The sequence below is a fragment of the Rhinolophus hipposideros genome, assembly GCF_964194185.1.
Source record: "Rhinolophus hipposideros genome assembly, chromosome: 16".
Taxonomy (NCBI): Eukaryota; Metazoa; Chordata; class Mammalia; order Chiroptera; family Rhinolophidae; genus Rhinolophus; species Rhinolophus hipposideros.
The window spans coordinates 55,681,000-55,702,549 of record NC_138062.1 but is presented as its reverse complement, the minus strand read 5'-3'; the positions used below and the strand labels follow the sequence as shown (position 1 = coordinate 55,702,549).

Here is a 21,550-nt window from a genome sequence, read left to right as displayed (position 1 = left end):
AAGACTTACACACAGTAGGACCAGCCCAGGGAGAGAGGCTGTGGGAGGGGACCTGGTAGGGAAAATGAGGGGTGCCAGGACGGGCACCTCGGGAGAGCACCCAGCACTGGGAGGTCCTGTGGCCTGGAACCAGCACTGCGTGAGACTTCAGGTTAACTTGGGGACAGCACTCAGAGTGTGGGTAGCTCGGCCTGGGGCTGGGTACACAGGTCATTGTGACAAGTCCGGCCCCAGCCATCCTGAGCATGAATGCTAGGGCGAGGAGCCCCTAAACCCAAAGATGACATGGGTTCAGTTCTAAAATGGGAAGATTTATTAAGAATGACTGTTCAAGGGTTATCAGTGCACTACTGTCCCACCCCGTGGGGGTGCAGCAGTCCAGTGTGTGGCCCTGGGAGTCCAAGGGGACCCAGAGGGTCACAGGCATAGCAGCAGGCAGAGGGGGAGTGAGCCACCCCAACAGGGCCCAGCCCTGGGGGAATCCCTCTGCAGGTTCTCAGGTGTCCACAGCTGAGCTGGGCGGGTCCTGTGGCAGACAGTGTCGGTGCCTGAGAGTCGACTTCTCCTCCTCCTGTAGGGACAGTGTCACACACGCGCATGTCACACAGCACAGGACCCGGGACACATCACTCACTACGCATCTGCTGCGTCACCCCATGTCATGGGGGCTCCGGGCCGCCTGCTCTCACCAGCTCGGAGGCAGTGCTGGGGCTGGCGCCCTCAGGAGAGCCGCCTTCATCGCGAGAGCAGTCCGGTCCCGCGTCCTCCTCATATTCCGTCAGGCAATCTGATTCCTCCCCTGGAATTCAGTGAGGAAGTGAGGGGACACGGACTGGTCCGCCATCTGCAGCCATATCCCACAAATCCCAGGCCCAGCCCTACCCTCCTGGGGGCACCCTCAGCCCCTTACCATCAGCACAGCCATCAGACACGTAGGTGGTGGGGGGCTCAATCCGGGACACGATCTCTGCCAAGTCGGTGAAGCCAGAACTGGGGAAGGCCAACACCTGTGAGGCAGCATGAGTGAGTCTCAGGGCCCCTGGGGTCCTGGGGTGTCAGAGGATCGGTGGTGTCTTGGGGCACAGAGGTCCTGGAGGGAACTCTCTAGTTGGAGGGGCTCAGTGAAACCCAGGGAGGTCCAGGATCAGTTGAGGTTTGGGGGAGACCCAGGGGAGCTGGGCGAGTCCCAGACTTACGTCTGCTCTGCGGCTCTCGATAAGGTCGGCAGACCGCCGGTCTGTAAGCATCTTTTCAATGACGTCGCCACGGCTCCAGCCCCCGAACACGGCCTTCCCATACTGGTAGCCCACATCCTGCAGGTAGCAAGGGAGCTGGAGCCATCCATGCCTGCAACCCCCACTCCGAATGTCTCTGACTCGTCCTCTTTGTTTATTTCCAGTTTGCCTGCTCCTTCCCTGGCCCCTCAAAAGCTTCCTGCTCTGGGGGAGCTGATATTTGAGACTAACCCTATTTCAGAATCACGGAGACACCTGCCCCCATGTCTCCCATCCTGTGCCCCTGCAGGACATTACCAATCATTCTTTTCCACATAGCCCCACGCACTGTGCCAAGTACCAAATGACACGAGATGGCGGTAGGCAAACTTATTTTCAGTTCTTCAAATATGCGGTACATTCATGGATATTGCCACCTCCCACGCCCACAACAGACATCACTAATCCATCAGGGCACACTTTCCCAGTGAGCCTAGAAAAGGCATCATTTTCACTTGGGGCTCTGGGCAGCAGCTAGCGATCAATTGTAGGAGGCAGGGGCTATGCCATATTTTTCAGGGTCAGTGGCAGAGCACGTATACACTGCTCCATCCCTCTCCCAGACTTGTGACAGATACTACTATTTGATCACTAGTCTCATTCCCACCAATGCAGAAACAGCATTAGAAATTTCTACATGGTGCTTTAGGCAGTGGCTGGCAGATACAAAACTAGTTCCTACATAGCACATGGGCCGCCAGCCACATCCCCTTGTCACAGCCACCGCAGACATCATTAATCGATTACTGTTCTATTCCCCACAGATCCCACTTGGGAATGGAGCCCTAGAACCCTTCCCTTCATGTTGTTCTGGGTTTTCAATAGTAAAGCTTTGCCAGGCCCCCACACTGGCACCAGGCCGTTCCCACTTGCTCACATAGATCTGGTCGAACTTCCCAAAGTCCATGGTCTTGAAGCAGTCAATGGGGGGGCGCAGGTACTCGCAGTAGGAGCTGGACTTGACAACCTCCAGCTGCCGTACACAGGACACATAGGCCAGGCGAGACTGGATCTCGGCCATGTCTGGAACCTTGATCTTGTCCGCCCAGGGGTTTAGCCGCTTCCATAACAGCCACCAACCAGACAGGCTGTCCCCATAGGTGCTGAGGTCCGTCTCATCCTGGCTCCCCACGTCGATGGCAATGACTGTCTTGGCACCCATACTGCGGGCGATGTCCGCTGTGGGGCCCAGGGGGGGTCAGTGGGCAGCTCCCCACCAGAGCCCGGGCAGGGAAGTTCAACCCAGTCCCACAGACACCATCACACAAATGGTCACACAAAAAACCCATGCAAACAACATGCTGGTATGCAAATGGCATAGAAATCGATGCAAATAGCATGGAAATCAATGCCAGTGACATCAAGAAAGTGGGGTCAGATGTTGGAGCTTTTAGATGGGGAACCATGACCAGAAGGATGGAGAAGATGGAGGCAGAAGGACAAAGTTGCTGAGAAAGAAGATATGAGAACATATGTGGAAGGAGAAAGGTGCAGAGACAGACTCAGAAAAACACCAGTAGACAGAGAGAGAGGGATCAAAGACACAGGGAGACGGAGATAGACGGAGATTGGTGGGTGAAGAAACAGAGAAATGTGCAAGTAAAGAAAGCAGGACACAGAGCCACAGGAAAGAAACGCAGCGGAACAGAGGCAGCAAGAGATTAGGGAGAAAAAGAAATATCAGGAGTCAGACACATGGAAGGGGAGAATCCGGGTGGAAACAAGGACCTCGGGGCTATGACAAGGTACAAAGAGCCAAGACCGGGGACAAGGAGACGCAGAAAAGCAGGACAGAGTGGGTGAGTGGGGGTGATGGCCCAGCAGGGCGGGTAATATGTCCATGGGTCCGTGTGGCCCACTGAGGGTCCCTGAGTGGCTCTGGGAGACCTTGGGGGGACAGAGACAGGAACCCACAGACAGGCCAGCCCAGAAAAACACAGAGGCTCTGTCAGACTTCACATGTGTCCCTCACGAGCTTGTTCGTACGTCTGGGTTCACATGCCCATGTCCACGTGTCTGTGTGACATCTGCATGTGTCCCTATCATCTGTGTGCATCTCCTGTCCACGTGTGTCTGTGAACAGACACAGCTCTGCATGTGCACGCATCTCTGTGCACACCCCTGGGCCTGTATTCACTTCAGTCCTTGTACACCTAGACCGACCTCTGCGTTTCCTTGTGCATCCAATGTGCCTGTCCACCTACGGGCTTGTACACATGTGCCTGTGTTAGTGAGTGTTATGTGGACAGAGCACCTATTAGGAGTTGGCAAACTTTTTCTGGAAAGGCCAAGAGATCAAATAATGTTGGCTTTGCAGGCCACGTGGTCTCTGTCACAACTAGTCAACTCAGCCGTTGTAGTGAAAACGTAGCCACAGACAAGAAGTAAATGACTGGGTGTGGCCATGTGTCAATAAAACTTTATTTACAAAATCAGGCTGGGCGTAGGATTTGGCCTGCAGGGCTTAGTTTGCCAACCCATGGCCTACGAGAATGCAAGTATGTGTGTGCAGCTAGAGTACAAGTCCACTTGTGTATGCACGCTTCTGGGCATATACAATTTTAAGTTGCAAATCCACCCACCTCTCCTCTGCACAGTCAACGGGCGTGAAAGCTTAACTAGGTCTCGTAGGGGCCCCACCTGTCTTCCGGTGTACACTCATGCACATATTATGCAATGTGCTGGGTGAGTGTGGCTAGATTGGCATGTGAGGACACATGCACTGTTTTACCAGCGCATGTGTTGACCACAAGCACACGTGTGAGTACCATACTTGCCACGTGAACATCTGCGAGAACGTGTAATATGAGCACATATGCAGCTGCTGTGCACACATAAAGGTACCCTGTTCTTTCCCCATGTTCCTTGCTGTGTGCATGTGTGTCTGTGTGCGTCTGTTTACGTCTTAGCACATGGGTACACATTTCACCTACACACATTCCTGTCTGCAGGCACACCCACATACCTGCTCGTGCATGTGTGTGTGTACGTGTGCATACATACCCCTGCACCGGTCTGCTTGCTCGCACGTCCTCCTGTGCGCCTGTCTGTGTGTGCCTGTGCGTGGGCCCACCAGCTCATGGGTTTGCCTGTGTGCGTGTGTGCACATGCGTGAGCGGGCAGCCACTTGCCTGGCAGGTTGTTGATGTAGCCGCCGTCCATGAGGAGGTGCCCGTCCTTCGGGTCGCACAGCGGGGGCAGGTAGCCCGAGAGCGTCATGCTGGCGCGCACGTATCGCCACAGGGAGCCTGCCCAGCGGACACACAGACACAGACACGCACAGACACTCTCAGACACGCTCAGAGGCCCGGCCAGCCCGGTGGGCTCGCTGACCTGGCACGTTGTTGACATAGCACCCGTCCACCAGCAGGTGCCCGTCCTTGGGGTCGCAGAGTGGGGGCAGGTAGGGGCAGTAGGAGGCACTGGCCCGGACGTAGCGCCACACGCAGCCTGCGGGGACGGCGTGAGGGGGTGAGGCGCCCAACTAGTCTCCCGGCCCCCCCCCCCCCGAGGATAGACGTACCTGGGACCTCTGGGGCATTAGTGGGTGACGGTTAGTGCTCGGCTATGAGGTCAGGGCAGACGGTCACTCGTGTTAACAGTGTCAGATGCTCAGCTGCCCACCCTGTCCCCCCCCCACGCAGTCACAGTGGTTGTTGTGGGGCCATCCAGGGCACCTACCATCTTTATGGACGCGCATGGCCGAGGCAGTGATGTCCGTAGTCACATTGAAGTATGGCAGCCACAGGTCCTATGGAGACAGGTAGCAAGGCGGCGGTGGGATGGGGACGCCTGTGGGGAGGGGCAGCGGTGGAGTGGGCTGAGGGGAGGGGCACACACCTCAATCTGCTTGTCCTGGAAGACTCGGTGGATGCTGCGGTTGAAGGCTGATCCCGTGAACATGGACGTGACGGGGTACGTGAGGTCCAGCACGGGCTCCAGGACGGACGTCATGCTCTAGGGGCAAGGGGGGCAGCTAGGGTCAAACAGGGGTCATTTGGGGTCAACATCAAGGGGGTCACTAAGGATGCTGATTGCTCAGGCTGGGAGTTGGGGCTTAGGGTCACTAGCAGGGGGTGCGGGGAGGGGGAGGGGATAGGGAGAGACGGGGGACAGGGAGAGAGGGGTGGTGTCACAGGGGCTCATCTAAAGTCCTGCATATATCTCTTAAAGGTCCACAAATTAAGTCAGGAAAAGACCAGGAGAAGCCCAGAAGCACCTCTGGGATCAGGTTTCAGGGTGCTCCTGGGGTGAGGAGACCAACCCAACACACACCTTGGCCCACTCCCGGGCTCGCTGCTTAGTGCGGCTGGCGCTTCGCTCCTCAGCATACAGTGCCCCAATGAAGGAGCCGATGGACGTGCCGCCCACTAGGTCGACAGGAACCCCCACTTCCTCTAATGCCTTCAGTACCCCAATATGTGAGCAGCCCCTGCAAGGGGGAGGAGATCTGGTTACCAACTGAAAATCCCCTAGGCTGCGTCCCCAGGAAACTCCCTTCTCCTATCACCCCCCTGGCCAGGAACAAGGTGCCAACTCCGCCCCATGGGAATCTCACCCAGAGTAAGCTCCACCCTACAGGCACCCGGGCCCCGCCCCGGCCTGCACTGGCCCCACCCCCTCACCTGGCTCCGCCCCCGCCCAGCACCAGAGCAATGGTGTTGCCTGTGAGCACCCGTGCCAGGCGGGAAAAATCACTGTGCCGGTCCACGCGCCTTGAGAAAACCTTCTCGTACAGCTCATGCTGGGACGGGGAGAGAGAGACGACCCGTAATGATGAGGGTGTAGGAGATCGCATTTGGACCTTCATGGCCCCATCCTCACGGGTCCCTAAACGATGCCCCTCCAGCAGCTACGCCCCAGAAAGATCTGGAGAGGGGCCTTTTCTTTGGATCCTGCCCTTACCAGCTTGGCAGGGCTGCGGCGCGAGAAGAGGCGGCGGGGACAGCGCAGGTGTAGGTGCCCAGAGCACCAGCTGCGCATGTTGAGCCACTCCACAGTGCGTGTGGGACCCGGGCCCTCCTCACGGTGCAGCAGGACCAGCTGCTTGAGGGCGCGCACTGCGGTGTTCTCCAACATCTGCTCCAGCTGAGAGGGAGCAGAGGGCAAGTGTCACCAATCACGGGTCATTTCCTCCCTGCCCAACACACCTGGACAAGCGTGGGACCCTAGGGTGCACGTGGCCTGGCGCAGGCACTGGCGGGCAGGGGATGGGGCCCAGGGGAGGGGTCACTGCGCATGGTCTCCGGACCTGGCCCAGCGTGGGCTCCTGGTCACCCAGGCCCACAATGAGGATGCAGTCGGCCTGGCGCAGGCAGCGCACGGTCCAGGGTGTCAGTGACGAGTCTGTCTGGTAGAGCACGATGCGGTGGGTGTCCTCCTGCTGGGCCAGCCACCCTGACAGCCGGAATTCTTGGATGCTGGGGTGGGGGTGGGGGCGGGGGAGTGTCACCTTGGGGCTGGTCAGGAGTTGCACACCCCCAGACCACTACAGCTCCACTGCTGGGGGAGGGGGGGTAGACACCCAGGCTCCCACAACACACGCCCTCCAGAGGCGGATTCACCCCACTGACTGGGTGGGTGAAGAGCATGCTCCTTGGTTCACAGCCTAGAACTGGAACCGGATCTGAAAGAATCCTAACCTTCAAGCTCATCCCTTGCGACCCCCAACCTCCTACACGCCAACACACACCTGTCCAGTGCAGAGGCCCCCAGGCGTGCCCGGATGATGTCACTGTTGAGGAGGAGTGTGGGGCCTAAGGATGGGTGAGGAAGGGGGTTAGGAACCCAAGTCAACAGAGCTGGGGACCTCTCTCAGAACAGATACCCCCCCCACTCCTGTGGTCCCAACCTGCCCCACTCCCCACGGGCCCACCAGGTCTCTCCACTCATTGGCCAGTGCCCCACCCATATGCGCCTTACCCCACAGACCAGTGGCCAGCCCTCACCCACGCCCCTTCTCCCGACTGACCAATGGCTTGCAAAGCATGCTGCAACTCCAGCATGAAGGCCACCATGGGCACCTCGGCACACACGGGCAGGACTGCCACCGTTGCCAGGTTGCTGGCTGGGTTGGTGAGCTCCGAGTGAGGGGGGACACCAAGCCCCGAGCCTGTTGAGACCGCAAAGAATGAGATCCACTGTGCAGTCCCGTATCTGCAGAGGGAGATCCTCTTCCTCCTCCTCAGAAATCCCTGCCCTCAGCTGAGGCTTAGTGGAGCCACAGTGAAAGTCATGGCCTCAGGCCTGGACCCACAGCCTCACTCTGTCTCCTCTCCTGATAAGACCTAGACATCCGACCTTCAACTTTGGCCCGACTGTCCTCAACGGCATCCATTAAACAAGTGCACAACCATTCCAATTCCCCAGTGTGCCTGCATGGACCTAGCGGTGCCCCACCCTACTCTGGCCTGGGTGCCTCTGTTCACTGAAGGGACTTGAACACAAATCTGGGCAGAAACAAATCTGTTTCTGACCCATCTATTGTTTCCCAGATTCTCCCTTAACACCTTAGACACCCATTAACCTCCATCTCATGTGAACTTCTCAATGCCTCCTCCCCGCCAGCTGCTTCCCATAACAGTCTGAATAGGCTCCAACGCCTTTCCATGCGCCCCGGCCCCTATGTGACTTGCCCCCGTCTTGTTACTCCCCGTTGCTCACTTTCCTCCTCGAAGTGTTTCAAAATCACCAAACGCTGTGTACAGAGTCTTTGAAGTTCTCTTCAATGTCCAGCTTCATCTCATTTATCAAGCGTCAGACCACTGTCCTCTGAAAAGCCTCCCTCCCTTCCTCTGCTAGCCACCGTCCATCAAGACCCTGCTTTGTTTTCTTCACAATGCTTATGCGAGGTGTTGCCTACCAGGCTGTAAACACCTCTCCGGGCCTTGTCTGCCTTGCACACGCTCCCACGCCTGTGCCCCAGAGAGTGCCCAGCACATATTAGGTGCACACGGGAAAATTCCTTTTCTGTAGAACATCAACAGAAAGGTTCTCAGGAATCCAAGATCTTAACATCTCTGGCACCATAGATGCCCAAGCATCACGTCAAGGGTGGCCAGGGCAACCAGGAGGGAATGAATAGGCCATTTGTACACACCGTGCAAAACGGGGGCAAAAAGGGTGGGGAAAGACCCTGGATACGGGGTGGTTCTCGGCCACTGGTCACCACCGCCACCACCCTGTGGGAGCCAGGTGTCAGGGGTGATGGGGCAGAAGCCCCTGGGGAAAAAGGAGCTTAGAGATTGCCAGTCTCAGGCCCTCATTTCTGCACGCCTCGAATCCGACTCCATTTCCCAGGGGGCCATAGCTCATAGAAACTACACTTCCCAATATGCGCCAAGAAAAGGAAAACCACACTTCCCAGCATGCACCCACAGAAACAGGTAATTTCAGAAACCACTTCCCAACATGCCCTCGGCCCCCAAACACCAATCCAAGAACTCCATCTCCCAGCACACTCTGGTCTAGGATGCGGACTCCATAGGACTCTTCAGGAAGTCCTAACACTCAGAACAAAGCTCATCCCTAAAGTCTCCACCCCCCCAACACAACTGATATTTCAGATTTCATAAACAAGCATGCCCTGGGCCTAACACTCCGTTTCCCGGCATGCCCAGGAACATGAACTCCATCACACCGCAGGCGCCGGATGTCGCTCTCACTTCCGGCTTCAAACCACGCCCAGTTCAGGGCTTCCCTCTCCCAGCTTGTCCTAAGCGTCGGACTACATTTCCCAGCATTCCCGGGCACCGTCCGGCTCTCACCTGGGAATGGTCCTTGAAGCTGCTGCAAATTCCCCAGAATTTTCTGGCTCAGCAGATGGATGAGGCGGGTCACGACCTGGGGCGTCGGAGGTCAGCAGTCCATGAGACTTGAGGGGCAGCTGTGCGAGCCTTACCTTTCCTCCTGTTACCTGGGCCCCACCTCCAAGAGCCCCACCTTCACGTTGCCTCCTCCTTAGGGCCCCACCCTCCATAAGTTAGGCCCTGTCACCTCTGGCCCCCCCACCCCGGCACAGACTGCCCCCACCAATCCCGCCTCCATTAGGAAACCACACCGCACGCCAAGAGCCGCACCTGCGGGTATCGTCGTTTGATGTGGCCCAGGGTGCCCTCGGGGAGTTTGGCCAGCTCCGTGTCGCGCACCGCGTGCACTGTGGTGGCGCGCGGCTGTCGTGTCAGCGCCTCCACCTGGGGAACCGCGTGCTTAACTGGGGCCGCCTGGGCCCGGAGGCCCGGGACGCGTAAGGGGGAGGCCGACAATGCAGCAGCTAGGGCATCACCGTTCCACCCAGAGTCCCCAAGACGCGGATGGAGGGAACCAAGGCTCACTACCCGTTAGAGCCCCGGGGAGGGGGACAGGGAGCGGGAGAGGACAGGGACCCACCCGGGAGGGCGTTCCCTCTTGTGATGGAGGGAGGTCTAGGCTGGAGGTTGGATCAGAGTGACCACCCCATGCGGTTCCCCCACCGCAGCCCACAGGAAGACGCTAGGAAAAGTGGAATGGCGAGGCCCCAGGTCCGGTGCTGCGTTCCCAGGGCCAATGTGTCTGTTGGGGGTGACGAGACAAACTGGCCGGGGAGAGATCAGAGGTGAGTGCGTGGGGCCGTGCTCACCACGCCGATGAGATCCCCGCGGCCGTACTCTCCCACCAGCTCCTTCTTGCCACTGCCACGCTGGATGACGCTGCGCAGCCGCCCGTTGAGCACGATGTAGGTGCAGTCGGAGCGGTCGCCCTGCCTGGGGTGCGGGGCGGGTCATACAGGGTCAGGCCTTGACCCAGGCAGGTCTGAGAGTCGGGGTGGCAGTGGGGGTTGCACCTGTACAGCGCGCGGCCCGCCTCCACCGCCGTCCAGTCAATGGCAAAGTCCATCTGGCGCACGAAGGGTGACATCCTCGCCGCCACCGTGTGCGCGGCGCTCAGCACCACACTAGGCTGTGCACGCATGATCCTGTAGACAAAGGGTGGGGGTGCATGGGCCAGGGACACCCCGGAACTGCCCTTAGGGAGTGAACAGAGCCGGTGATGGCCTGGAGTTGGGACTGGAAAGTCTCAAAGCTGCCCTGTTAAGGTGTAAGCCGTCCAGAGGGATGGCCTCTCCCATGGCAGAATGGAGTTGGGTCAGGGCCCTCTAAGCGCCACTCCCACCCCAACATGGGGCCCAGTCATACTCATAGAAGTCAGACTTGGAGATCCGCAGGAAGGTACAGTCGCGCTGGGCTCGCAGCGTGAAGATGAGGGGCTCGCCAGTGAGCACAGCCAGCTGCCCAACCAACTCCCCGGGCTGTGCCACGAACAGGCACACATCCTCAGCCTTGTCGATCATGCGCTGGTAGACATGCAGGCAGCCCCAGAGTATGAAGTGCAGGCTCACATCCTGTGGGGGCAGGGGCCGAGAGATGGGCACGGGGGCAACGCCCCCACTCCCAGCTCAGGTCAATGCACTCCAAAGGAAGGGATGGAGGAGGGAGTGAAGGCTTTGCATAGCTCAGCTGAGCAGCATGTGTCTCAATATTATTCAGTACACAGGGCAGACATTGCTAATGGATCACCAAACTTTGAGCCTATATTAAGGCCCAGGAATTCTTTCCAACACAACCAACAAGAGGCTGCAAGGACGAGCTACCTAAGGACATGGCTGAGTTTAAATTCCTTTTGCTTATGCGGGGCAACTGGACAGCCACATGGAAGAATAAAGTTGGACCCTCAACTTTCACCATATCAAAATGAATCAAGGATATGAATGTAAGAGCTAACACTATAAAACGATTCGAAGAAAATATAGGGGTCCCCCTACATGACCTTGAATATGGCAATGGATTCTTCGATAAGACACCAAAAGCATAAGCAACAAAATAAAAAATAAATTGGACTTCATGAAAAACAAAAGCTGTTGAGGACACTATCAAGAAAGTGAAAGGATAACAGACAGTATGAGAAAAAAATATTTGCAAATCATATCTGCCAAGGGTCTTGAATCCAGAATATATACAGAAATCTTACAACTCAATAATAAAAAAGACAAATAACCCAATTTAAAAATGGGCAAAGGATCTGAATAGACTCTTCTCCAATGGCCAATAAGCACATGAAGAGATGCTCAAAATCATAAATTATTAGATAAATGCAAATCAAAACCATAATGAGATACCACTTCACACTCGCTAGGAGGGCTAAGATCAAAAAGTGTTAGGATGTAGAGAAACCAGAACCCTCATACACTGCTGGTGGAAGTGTGAAATGGTTTAGCCACTTTGGAAAATGGTACTCAGAGTTAAAAGTAGAGCTGCCACATGACCCAGCAATTTGACTCCTGCGTATATACCCAACAGAAATGAAAACATGGTCCACACAGAAATTTGTACACAAATGTTCATAACAGCATTATGCATAATGCTGTTTCTACCAAAAGGTGGAAACAACATAAATGTCCATCAACAGGAATGGTTAAGCAAAATGCAAAATATCCACACAATGCAATATTATTCAGCCATAAAAAGAACTAAAGTGCTGACATTCGCTACAACGTGGATGGACCTTGAACACACGGTGCTCAGTGAGAGAAGCCAGACACACAAGGCCACACAGTGTGTGATTCCATTTATGTGAAACGTCCAGAACAGGCAAATCTATAGAAACAGATTAGAAGTTGCTTAGGGCTGGGGTGGGGTGGGGTTAAGAGGTAGGAGATTGATATCTAAAGGGTATGGGGTTTCTTTTCCAGGTGAAGAAAATGTTCTAAAATTGATAGTGGTGACAGTTGCACAACTCTGAATGTACTAAAAACCACTGAATTGTACTCTTTAAAGGGGTAGATTGCATAGTACATGAACTACATTCAATAAAACTATCACACACACACACACACAAAATCCCCTTTGCTCCTGGTTCCCTTGTCCCATTCCATCCCTGTTGACTTTCTTGTTTCCTAGAAATCAGCATCTTTCTTCCCACCACCGGATATTGGGACAAGTTGTTCCCTCTGCCTAGAATGCTCTTTCTTCCCCTTGCACCTAGTTAATTCCTCCCCAGCCTTCCTCCTTAGCTAAAGGTCACTTCCTCAGAAATTCTGCCCTGCCTAAGCCAGATTTTGTGGAGCCAAGAACATCTTACGTCTATGCACGAAGTACATACGATTTTACAAGAACAGAGTAATCCTTTGCATGTAATGTCCCTCAGAACTGTGGGTTTCCCAAATGTGGGCTTTCTCTACTGTGGGCAGTAGAGACCTGGTGTTTCCTGCCTCTGCAGCAGGCAGCACAGGGCCTGAGACGCAGCATACACTGCATAGGAACAGGTGCCCTTCTCCTCACTGGTTAGCCTGCCCAGCCAGACACCTCCCTGTTCCACCCTTTATAAACAAGGAATTGAAACTATCCAGATATGTTGATTTCTTCCTCATCCACCAGAAGAACCTGTATGGCACCCCACAAAGCCCCAGTGAATGCCAAAACACTGCACAGCCCCAAGAGACATACACACATGCTGGAACCTCTAAGACAGAATTTCCAGGCTGTGTTTGGGATGTGAATGGGAGTTACTAATATTAGGCTGCCATTTGCCATCAGATTGGGAAACAAATTTCTTTACTGCAGGACTTGTCAGAGCCTTGAATACACTTAATGATGTTCATTGGGAACTTCCACCAAGGTATAAAACCACCAGCATTTCTCAAACCTCTTTGACCACAGGTCCCTTGTTTGTAATATAGGTATTCCATGAAACACATTGAGAAATACTTGTGTAAAGCATGGTTTCTCAACATTGGCACTACTGACATTTTAGATGGGGTAATTCTGCTGTGCTGAGCTGTACTGTGCATTCTGGCATCACTGGCCTCTATCCATTAGATGCCAGTGGCAGCTTCCCAATTCAGAAATGTCTCCACACTGCCAAATGTCCCTGGCAGGCAAAAATGTCCCCAGTAGAAAAGCATCAGTGTAAAGTTTCAGAGGTAGACACAGCACAGTCCCTAACAAAGTCATGCCAACCCCAAAAAGCCTTGAGACGCTGCAGACTAGCCTGCTGGGTTGAGCCTAACAGGGTCTCCCAGATAAGCAGGGTCTAGGGGCTCCCCAAGAGCCACTGCGGGACCAAACTTCCTCAGCCTGTCCTCAGTAAACCACAAGCAGCTGGCTAAAGCCTCACCCAACTTCCTCGCAGAAAGCAGTTCACTCCTGCAAGGCGTAGGCCCAGGCGACAGCTAGGTCAGCTGATCAGATGATATAACAATACCCCCCGGCAGCTAACAGGTGGCTCATCCTGCACTCCGCCCTCCACGCAGAGCTGCAGTCTCAGTTGCCTGTCGTTTCTCGTGTCACCTCGAGCTGCTGCTCCACCCCTCCCCTAGGCCTGTCACCCTTGCAAACCTTAGACAGCTCAGAACTATTTCCTCTTTAATGCTAGTGGGTAGTTATTACTCCCATTCCACAGATGAGGAAGTAGAGGACTTTCTAGATGACTCGCTCAAGGTCACACAGGGTGTCGGACAGAATCCGGATTTCAGCTCTGGCCTCTCTCTCCAGAACCAGCCTCCTGACTGAGATCGTGGCCAGGTTTCGGTCTCCCTACAGGGGTTCAGGGGGCAGAGTCTCCTACACCTCCTGGGAGCTACCAGCAGGCACTAAAGTCCAGCTCTGGAGGCTGGTTCATGGACTCTGGGTCCACGCTCCGATTTGTGCACATTTATAAGTGCCCATCCCAGCAGGGGCCCGGGATTGGAAGTTAGAAAAGTCAGGTGTATTATGGAATTGAAAGGTCAGAAAACAGAGGATGCAGGAAAGGCCAGGGCAGGTGAGAGAGATCTAGGGGTTGGAGTTCTAAGGAAAAGGTTCAAGGGTTGGAGCTGAAAGGTGTATTGGTCCAGACGACATGGGTGCGTGGGCTGGGGGTCAGTTCTAGGATCCGAGGGTCGGGGGTTGGAAATCATATACCGAAAGGTCTACATGTAAGGTCAAAAGGCAAGGATCAGAGGTCAGAGAGAGGTCTCAGGTCACAGTTAGAGGTCACAGGTCAGCCTCACCTGGTCCCCCTGGCGGGCGATGATGGTGCCAGCTTTGGCATGATGTAGCAAGACTCGGCCGTTCAGGAGGGAGGGGTCCTGAGGAGGGAGGGGGTTTGAGACTGGTCCAGCCAGCCCTGCCCACCCTCCGCCTCGTTGTAGCTCCCGGGCTATGGCTGCCTACCTCAATCCGCATTAGCTTGGACAGCTCCCTCTTTGCTGCCTCAAAGATACTGCTGGTCTGGCGGCCCTGGTAGGGCCCGAAGAGGCAGCCGCCGGTGGCTGATTCATCCTCACAGTAGCTATATTCACAGGCGCCTGCTGGCTGCTCCCGGAACTCCTGAGTGGGGGTCTGTGTGGGGCAGGGCCTGTGACCTCCCTGTTCCCACCCAACTTTCCTCTTCAGGGACTCCACCGGGGAAAGGGCAGAAAGGACAGGGCCTTACCCGAACAGGAGCTGCCTGGGGTCCCCCTGAGGCCTCTTCTTGCAGAGACACAGAGATCCGGCCACGTTCGTATGCCATGTCGAAATCTGAGCGGGGGCCCCCGTGTAAGCCTGCGGTGGGCAGGGGGCAATAAAAGTAACAAAGACGAGAATGACCACAACTGCAGTCTAAGCAACCACTACCTGTGTGCCAAATGCCATATCCGTGCAGACATGGCCAGCCAATGACTGCACTCTCTCGGAATCCTTCTCACCACGGTTGGGAGGGGACCATTTCAATGAGCACTCCCAAAAAATCAGGAGAAAGTGCTGCCGGAGGCGCATGAAGGGTGGAAGATGACAGTAAGGGGGATCAAATATATGGTGATGGAAGGAGAACTGACTCTGGGTGGTGAACACACAATGGGATTTATAGATGATGTAATACAGAATTGTACACCTGAAAGCTATGTAATTTTATTAACAAATGTCACCCCAATAAATTAAAGAAAAAAGAAAGTGCTGCTAGTGTTCTCATTTCACAGAGAAGAAAAATCAAGACTGGACAGCCTACATTCCAACCGGAACTTGATGGCCAGCCCCCTCCCCTCCCAGGGCTCCAAACCTGAGATGTCCACTGGCATGGAGATGCAGCGGCTCAGCAGGGGGGCCGAGGGGGCTTCCAGAGATGTGGGCTTCAATGGGTCCCCTGGCAGAGACAGCCTCTTAGGATTCGCAGTGGGGAACTGAGGGGGGGCTGGGGAAGGGTCAACTCAGAATCCCTGGGACTGAGAAACTAGGGAAAGCAATTCCAATGGGTCCATGGGTCTGGGGAACCAGGCAGCGTCAGGCCTGAGGCTCTGGAGAACTGAGAAAGGGAGTGGGAGCAGAGCTCCCATGGGCTACTTAGCAGGCTGGGCTGGGCCCGCCTGGGGCCCCTGGGGCCCAGGCATGGGGCATCTTTGGTACCTGTAGGTCCAGGCAGAGGGGCCCCAGTGGGCTCAGGTGGCCGGCCAGGGGCCTCCCTGGGCTCCTCATTTGCCGAGGTCAGCACGCGCTTGGAGCCTCGCACGGGGCTGGTGCGGGCTGGGAGGCCCGGGCTGGGGAAGAGGCGCAGGGGCTGGATCTCCTGGGAGCAGAGAGCGCCCTTGTGGCATGTCTTAGGAGGCATGTGCCACCCCACCCTTCCAGCGCCACGCTCTCCATGAAACTCACGTGGCTGAAGAGCTCATTGGTCAGACCCAGGTAGTTGTGAAGCGCCAGGAAGGTGACCCGCTGTAACCTCACCATGATGATCTGCAGGTAGGTGGGCAGCAGGAAGGGTTAGCAGGGGTGGGGCCGGAAGAGCGGCGGGACCAGGGAGCAAGGGGTAAGTGGCAGGGTAGCGAGAGCGAGAGAAAGCAGGGACCAAGTGTTAAGGGGGTGAGGCCATGGATAGGGAGAAAAGAGGTGCGGCAGAGCCAAGGCCAAGATCAGGAGCACTAAGGGGCGAGCAGCGCCAGAGACAGGCCAGGGAGAAACCCTCAATGAGGGGCAGAAGCCTGGGAGATGGGCCACGGCAGCTAATGGAGGAGTCGGGCAGCCACGGGAGGTCTGGCTGCTCAGGGCCCATAAGCCTGAGCACCTGCTGGTCCAGCCCACAGGTGCCTGTGATGGGTGGAGGTCCGTGAAGGGAGGAGGAAGGCCCACTGACCTGCACCACTCGCACCAGGCTCTCAGGATACTTGGTGAACACGGCGGAGAAGGCCTCCACTGGCAGCCGCAGCACCGTGGAGTCCCGGGCTGCCCGGGCGGACACAGTACGCTGGGGATGCTGGTGACCCTGGGAGTGTGGGGAGAGCATGAGGAGAGCAAAGGTCAGGAGTTGTGAGCCCCCTCACTAGTCCCCAACCCTTCCTGACACCAGTGCCTTGAGGGAGCACTGTGAAAGCATCAGGAATATATCAGAGATTGGGCCCCCCCGCCAAGGGGCCCTCTCCAGCCCAGTCCACCGAATGTAGCAGTGTACCCTTGCCTCCTTGCCCCTCACCCCTCAACTGGTCACTCACGGTGATGACATCCAGAATGCTCAGAAGGCTGTTGACGCTGTCCCCGGGGACCACTTCTTTCACCACACACTCCTTCCCATCCTGTAACATGGGGGTAGGGGGGCCAGTAACCAGGACTGCCCCCACCCTGCTCACCAGCATGCCACCCCTGGCCATGCCACTGGCCCGTGCACTCACCCAGCCGGTATTCCCTGATGCCCCGATCTCTGACCCTACCGCACCTTCCGACCAGCACCCATTATGTCCTGGCCATAACTAACTGCAACCACTGACCACGCAGACCACCCCAAATACCCTTGGGCATCTGTTCCCGACTCCTGTCTGCACATCTCGGAAGACCACCAAGCCTGCTGACCAACAGCAGTGCCTATCCCGAGTGACCGCTGCACCACTGCCCGTCTCCCTGCGGTGCCCCCGCGGGCAGCCCACTCACAGGCCCTGGCAGGCAGAGCTCCAGCAGCCCGTCTTGCACCACATAGATGCTGGCGTCTGGCTGGCCGGGTCGGAAGACATAGTCACCCTGACTGAGCCTCTGGAAGATCATGTGCCGGCAGAGCTCCAGAAAGAGTGGTTTCTCGAAGTGGCCCAGCACCCTGTTGGATGGGGTGGGGGAGGAGGAATGCAGGGCCGATCAGCCCCCAGCTCTGCAGCCCCCTCACCTCCGTCCCGCCTGCACCCCGACACTCACCGGACGTTCTTGAGCATGTAGAGCACCTCGGAGGGCAGGTGGGAGTTAGCCAGGTCACCCTCCGTGAGGTCAGCCTCGAGCACCGCGGGCGGGGGCTCCTTCCGCTGCAGCGTTGGCGTCTCTTTCTGGATACGCAGGATCCTGGTGGGAGGAGAGGGGTGCAGAGGGGAGCAGGGAGAGGGCTCGGACAGACCTGAGATCACCACATAGCCCTTCCCCAGGGGACATAGAACAAGGGGCAGCACACTCTGGCCCACTGGCCAAATCGGGCCACCACTTCTCTTTGTAAATAAAGTTTTATTGGCACACAGGCACATTCTTTCATGTATGTATTGTCTAGCTGCTTACATGTTCCAACAGTAGAGCTGAGTAGTTACAGCAGAGTTGTATGTGCCTTCACAGCCTAAGATGTTTACTATCCAGCCCTACACAGAAAACGTTTGCTGACCCCTGATGTATAACTCTGAGATTGCCCCTCCACTAGCAATAGGGCCCAAAGATGGACCCCTGACATAGCTTCCAAGACATGGGCAAACCCCAGAAAAGCCACCTCTGTTCATTATGGGACCCCAATATAGTCATTCCAGTAACCACAGACTAGACTCCTGAAATAGCCTCTCTAATATAGGCAGACCCCTGGGGTAGTTTCCATTATATGAGGATACCGCAGATACAGCCTCTCTGTTCTTTATAAGGTCCCTAAGACAGGCCTTTTCCCCAAGCCTCAGAGAACCCTAAGATAACCCCTTTCACGGTCACACCAGCTCCGGAGGTAGCCCTCATTGCATGTGGAGAATCCAGATATATGCAGCCTCTGCACTGCTCATAGACCTGGGAGAGCACTTCCCCAAAAGGCTCAGGTACTACTGCATACCCCCTGCATTGGTCACAAGAGGCTTGAGGTAGACTTTCTAGTATAAGTAGTCTCCTGAGTTAAACCCCATGATACGGACAAATCCAGATACAGCCCCTCTTGTGAAGAGGGAGGTCCTTAGGCTAGCCTTTCCCCAGCTCAGACTGCTGAGATAGCCCTCTGACGGTCATGACAACATCAGGGTAGCTCCTCAACTGATAGTGGAGAACCAGATACAGCCCTTCTTCTCAAGTCACAGAAAGCTGTGTGATGAACATCTGTTTATCATGGGTAGCCCTGAGATGTCAACTTAATGTGAAGACACCCTTGAGACAGACTTCATGATGTCTCATGACATAGACTCCATGATGTTAGGAGACCCCACAGCCAGCTCCCAACTTAGAAAGATCCCAGAGAGAGCTTTTCTCAGAGAACTTGAGGGAGCACTTTGCTGATGACAGGCACCCCTGAGATGTCCTTCTTATGTTTTTAATGCAAGAAGCTTCTTGAGATCATTCGTAGGGAACAGAAATTCCTGACAGCCTCGACAGCGTGAGAAGAACTCCAAGACAGGGCACATAGAGAGGTGTTTTCTGATACAGAGAGATTGCTGAGATAACCCCTGGAGAACAGTAACTAGAGATAGCCATTCCAGCTGGTCACAGAAACACCTGAGCTAACCCCAAAGAGGTAGCTCTCGTGTAAGGAGACCCGTGAAATAGCCTACATAAAAATCCCTGATATAGACCCCTAAATGTATAGCAAGGTGTCTGAGATACTGACCGCAAAGCAAGTAGCTCATAGACAGCCCAGGGAGGCATGTCACTGGTAGGGGAATATCACCGAGATAGCCCTTAGGGGACAGAGACCCAGAGACAGCCTGTCTGGTGTGGGGGAGTGCTAAGATAACCTCTCTGATGGGAGATGACTCCCAAAACAGCGAGATACACTCTTCAGTGTGGGCTGATCACTCAGAAGGCAGCGGACATAGCCCCCAGCACCAGGTACACCCAACACAACCTTACTTCTTGGCAATGTTAAGCATCTTGAGTTTCTTTTTCATGCGTGGCCGGGAAGTGGTGCAGACAGAGGTATCCACCAGGGAGGAAGTTGACTGTGACACCTAGGAAAATTAGGAGGGAGAATGGGTCAGACCCCAGGGAAGAGAGGGGCCAGATCCAGAGGTCCTTAATCAAGGAGAAAGTGTTTACTAAAAGGTGTAAGTAGGCAAAGGGCGGGGCCTGTGTGGTCAGCGGGAGCCCCAGGGGCTCCTAGGCTCACCTTCCGCATAATCTTCCGGCCATAGAAAAGCACTTTGTCCCTCTTCCGGAATCGATACCGCGGGCCCTCCGGGGCTGGGGTTTCTGAGAATAAGGGAGAGGGCCACTCTGAGCTCTGCGCGGACTCCATGCGGCCAGAGATGGGGACACTGCGTGCAGACTCCAACAACTCCCATGTCTACTGCCTCGGGGACCGCGCGTTTCAGCTCCCCACCCCGCAGCCTCCCCAAAGGGGCCCCCGGGGTCCTCACTCGGCACTCGAAGCCTCCGCACCAGCAGGAGGATGAGCACGGCCGTGACCAGCACGGCGACTGCGGCCCCGATCATCACTCCCAGCACCTGCGGGACGAACGGCACTGGCTGTGCATCGCAAACCCGCCCCGCCGAGCCCATCCCATGTGTCACGTCCTCCCCTAAGAAAGCCACAGTCGCCTCTGGCTTCGGTGTCGCCATCCTCAGAATGGGACAGCGCAGTTCCCTCCGGGGAGGGGGGGGGGGCGCAACTCGTCCCGGCGCCTCGGCGGCCCGCGGGGCACGCCGGGAAACGTAGTTCCGCCTGAACAGAAACAGCCGGGTTCTCGCGGATCCGCGGCGCTGCGCGCTGAGTACATCGGAAGTTGTAGTCCCCACGGCGCCACACACCCCACCCACCCCACCCCACCCCCTAACCCTTACCATTCCTGTTTGTAGCGGGGCCTCCATCCGCTGCTTCAGACTGGGCGGCAGGTCTGCTGTCCCCAAGTCCTGGGAATCAAGAAGCTGTAGGAGGCCGTGGAAGTCCTTGCTCTGGCCCGCCCCTCCTCTGGTGCAAGCCCTGCCCCCTTCCTGCCCGCTGCTCGGGCGGGGGACAGCTGGAGGGGCGCTGCGGACCCGACGGGTGGGGCAAACTGACCTCGGGCCCAGGCTAGGGATAGAGATGTGTCCTAGACTCCTCTCCTGGACCCCTGCACCTACGCGCCGGCCGACCAGACACTACCTGTGCAAACCCCACCCTGGGGCCAAAGGGCAGTCGGCCGAGTAGCCAGTCGGAAGCCAGCGCACGGCTCCCTCCTGCCCGGCGGGGCTGACCCACCGAGCCTCGGTCCCACTCCCCCGGGACTCCCCGCGAAACTGAAGCCTTAAGCCACGAGGTCGGGGAGATGCGTGCTCCGGCCGAAGCTCGCCCCGGGAAGCCCCAGGTGCGGGGAGCGTGGGAGTGCTGCGGGAGCTCCCACGCAGGGTCCTGGGACGCTCCGAGCGGGGTGGGCCGCGAGGTGTTACTGCTCAAGGTTGACGCGGAAGGTTTCCTGTCACTTAATAGTACGGTTACGGGGACAGCGCGGAACATCCCTGCGGCTGCGGGCACGCCGCTGGCGCCATTGCTGGGCGACGAGACCGGGGACGCTGGAACTCCTCTGGGAAGTTACCGGGTCTGAGACCCCGGGAGCGTGGCTGCGCGGCCTAGGGAGGGCGCCGGGCGCACTGGGAGATGCTGGACTGTTCCTGGGACTGTTCTGCGAGACTGAAGGTGTTCCTGGCGCCGCCGGAGTCTTCATAAAGATACGGAGGAGTCACCGGGCCCTTCATACATTACCTGGAAAATTCACCGGGAGCTAGTCTCCTTCCATCCTAGGGCGTACCTGGCTACCGGGGCGGAAGCAGCTGCCAGGAACTGGGGGAGAGGGAGCATCACAGTCGGGGCGACCGGGAATGGCTGAGGGTAGATCTCGGGAAAGCCGCGGGCTCGCTAAGGACCCCGAAGGGACGCCCTTTCGGGACCACGGAAACCCAGACTCACCCAGAGGCCGCAGCCGGGGTCCACTCAGTGCCACCAGCACCAGGGTGCCGCCCAGCGCCTCCGGCGCGGTCCCTTTAAATCAGACGCCGCCGGGCGCAGCGCAGCCCCGCCCCCGCCACATTCGGAAGGTGGGCGGAGCCAGTTCCGTGAGGCTTTAAAGGGGCCGAAGACCAGTTGGCGAAGGGAATGCCCCTCCCGCTAGA

The 21,550-nt window shown here is 56.6% G+C and overlaps 1 protein-coding gene across 6 annotated transcripts; it reads right to left on the bottom strand.

Moving 5' to 3' along the window:
• Positions 1–292: 292 nt before the first annotated feature.
• PNPLA6 (patatin like domain 6, lysophospholipase) lies at positions 293–21,467 on the bottom strand. Of its 6 annotated transcripts, XM_081076013.1 has the most exons (35): positions 21,348–21,399; positions 21,144–21,221; positions 20,246–20,314; positions 19,822–19,909; positions 19,572–19,654; positions 19,316–19,413; positions 17,438–17,578; positions 17,183–17,342; positions 16,750–16,830; positions 16,395–16,523; positions 15,917–15,997; positions 15,671–15,830; positions 15,327–15,410; positions 14,724–14,833; positions 14,462–14,629; positions 14,299–14,376; positions 10,448–10,653; positions 10,096–10,227; positions 9,892–10,015; positions 9,353–9,466; positions 9,041–9,116; positions 7,246–7,386; positions 6,967–7,030; positions 6,526–6,694; positions 6,180–6,362; positions 5,900–6,018; positions 5,550–5,706; positions 5,115–5,231; positions 4,956–5,025; positions 4,406–4,522; positions 2,152–2,453; positions 1,197–1,313; positions 911–1,007; positions 690–799; positions 293–571 (listed from the first exon to the last, which is right to left on the bottom strand). In XM_081076013.1, the coding sequence occupies exons 3-35, from the start codon at positions 20,270–20,272 to the stop codon at positions 497–499; spliced, it is 3,978 nt and encodes a 1,325-aa protein (XP_080932139.1). In that variant the 5' UTR covers positions 20,273–20,314; positions 21,144–21,221; positions 21,348–21,399; the 3' UTR covers positions 293–496. The 6 variants fall into 6 exon arrangements, with proteins under 6 accessions (XP_080932139.1, XP_080932140.1, XP_080932138.1 ...); XM_081076014.1 differs by lacking the exons at positions 4,406–4,522; positions 21,144–21,221 and adding an exon at positions 4,608–4,724 and having other exon boundaries at positions 20,246–21,143; positions 21,348–21,467; XM_081076012.1 differs by lacking the exon at positions 21,144–21,221 and having other exon boundaries at positions 20,246–21,143; positions 21,348–21,467.
• Positions 21,468–21,550: the final 83 nt, after the last annotated feature.

Bases quoted from the DNA above. Each gene is read 5' to 3' on its own strand.
- PNPLA6 (XM_081076015.1), bottom strand. From the start codon at position 20,023: ATGGCGACACCGAAGCCAGAGGCGACTGTGGCTTTCTTAGGGGAGGAC. The intron at 19,414-19,571 runs GTGAGCCTAGGA...TAATTTTCCTAG, and splicing joins GCCGGAAGATTATGCGGAAG to GTGTCACAGTCAACTTCCTC. The intron at 572-689 runs GTGAGAGCAGGC...CTGTCCCTACAG, and splicing joins CCAGCACTGCCTCCGAGCTG to GAGGAGGAGAAGTCGACTCT.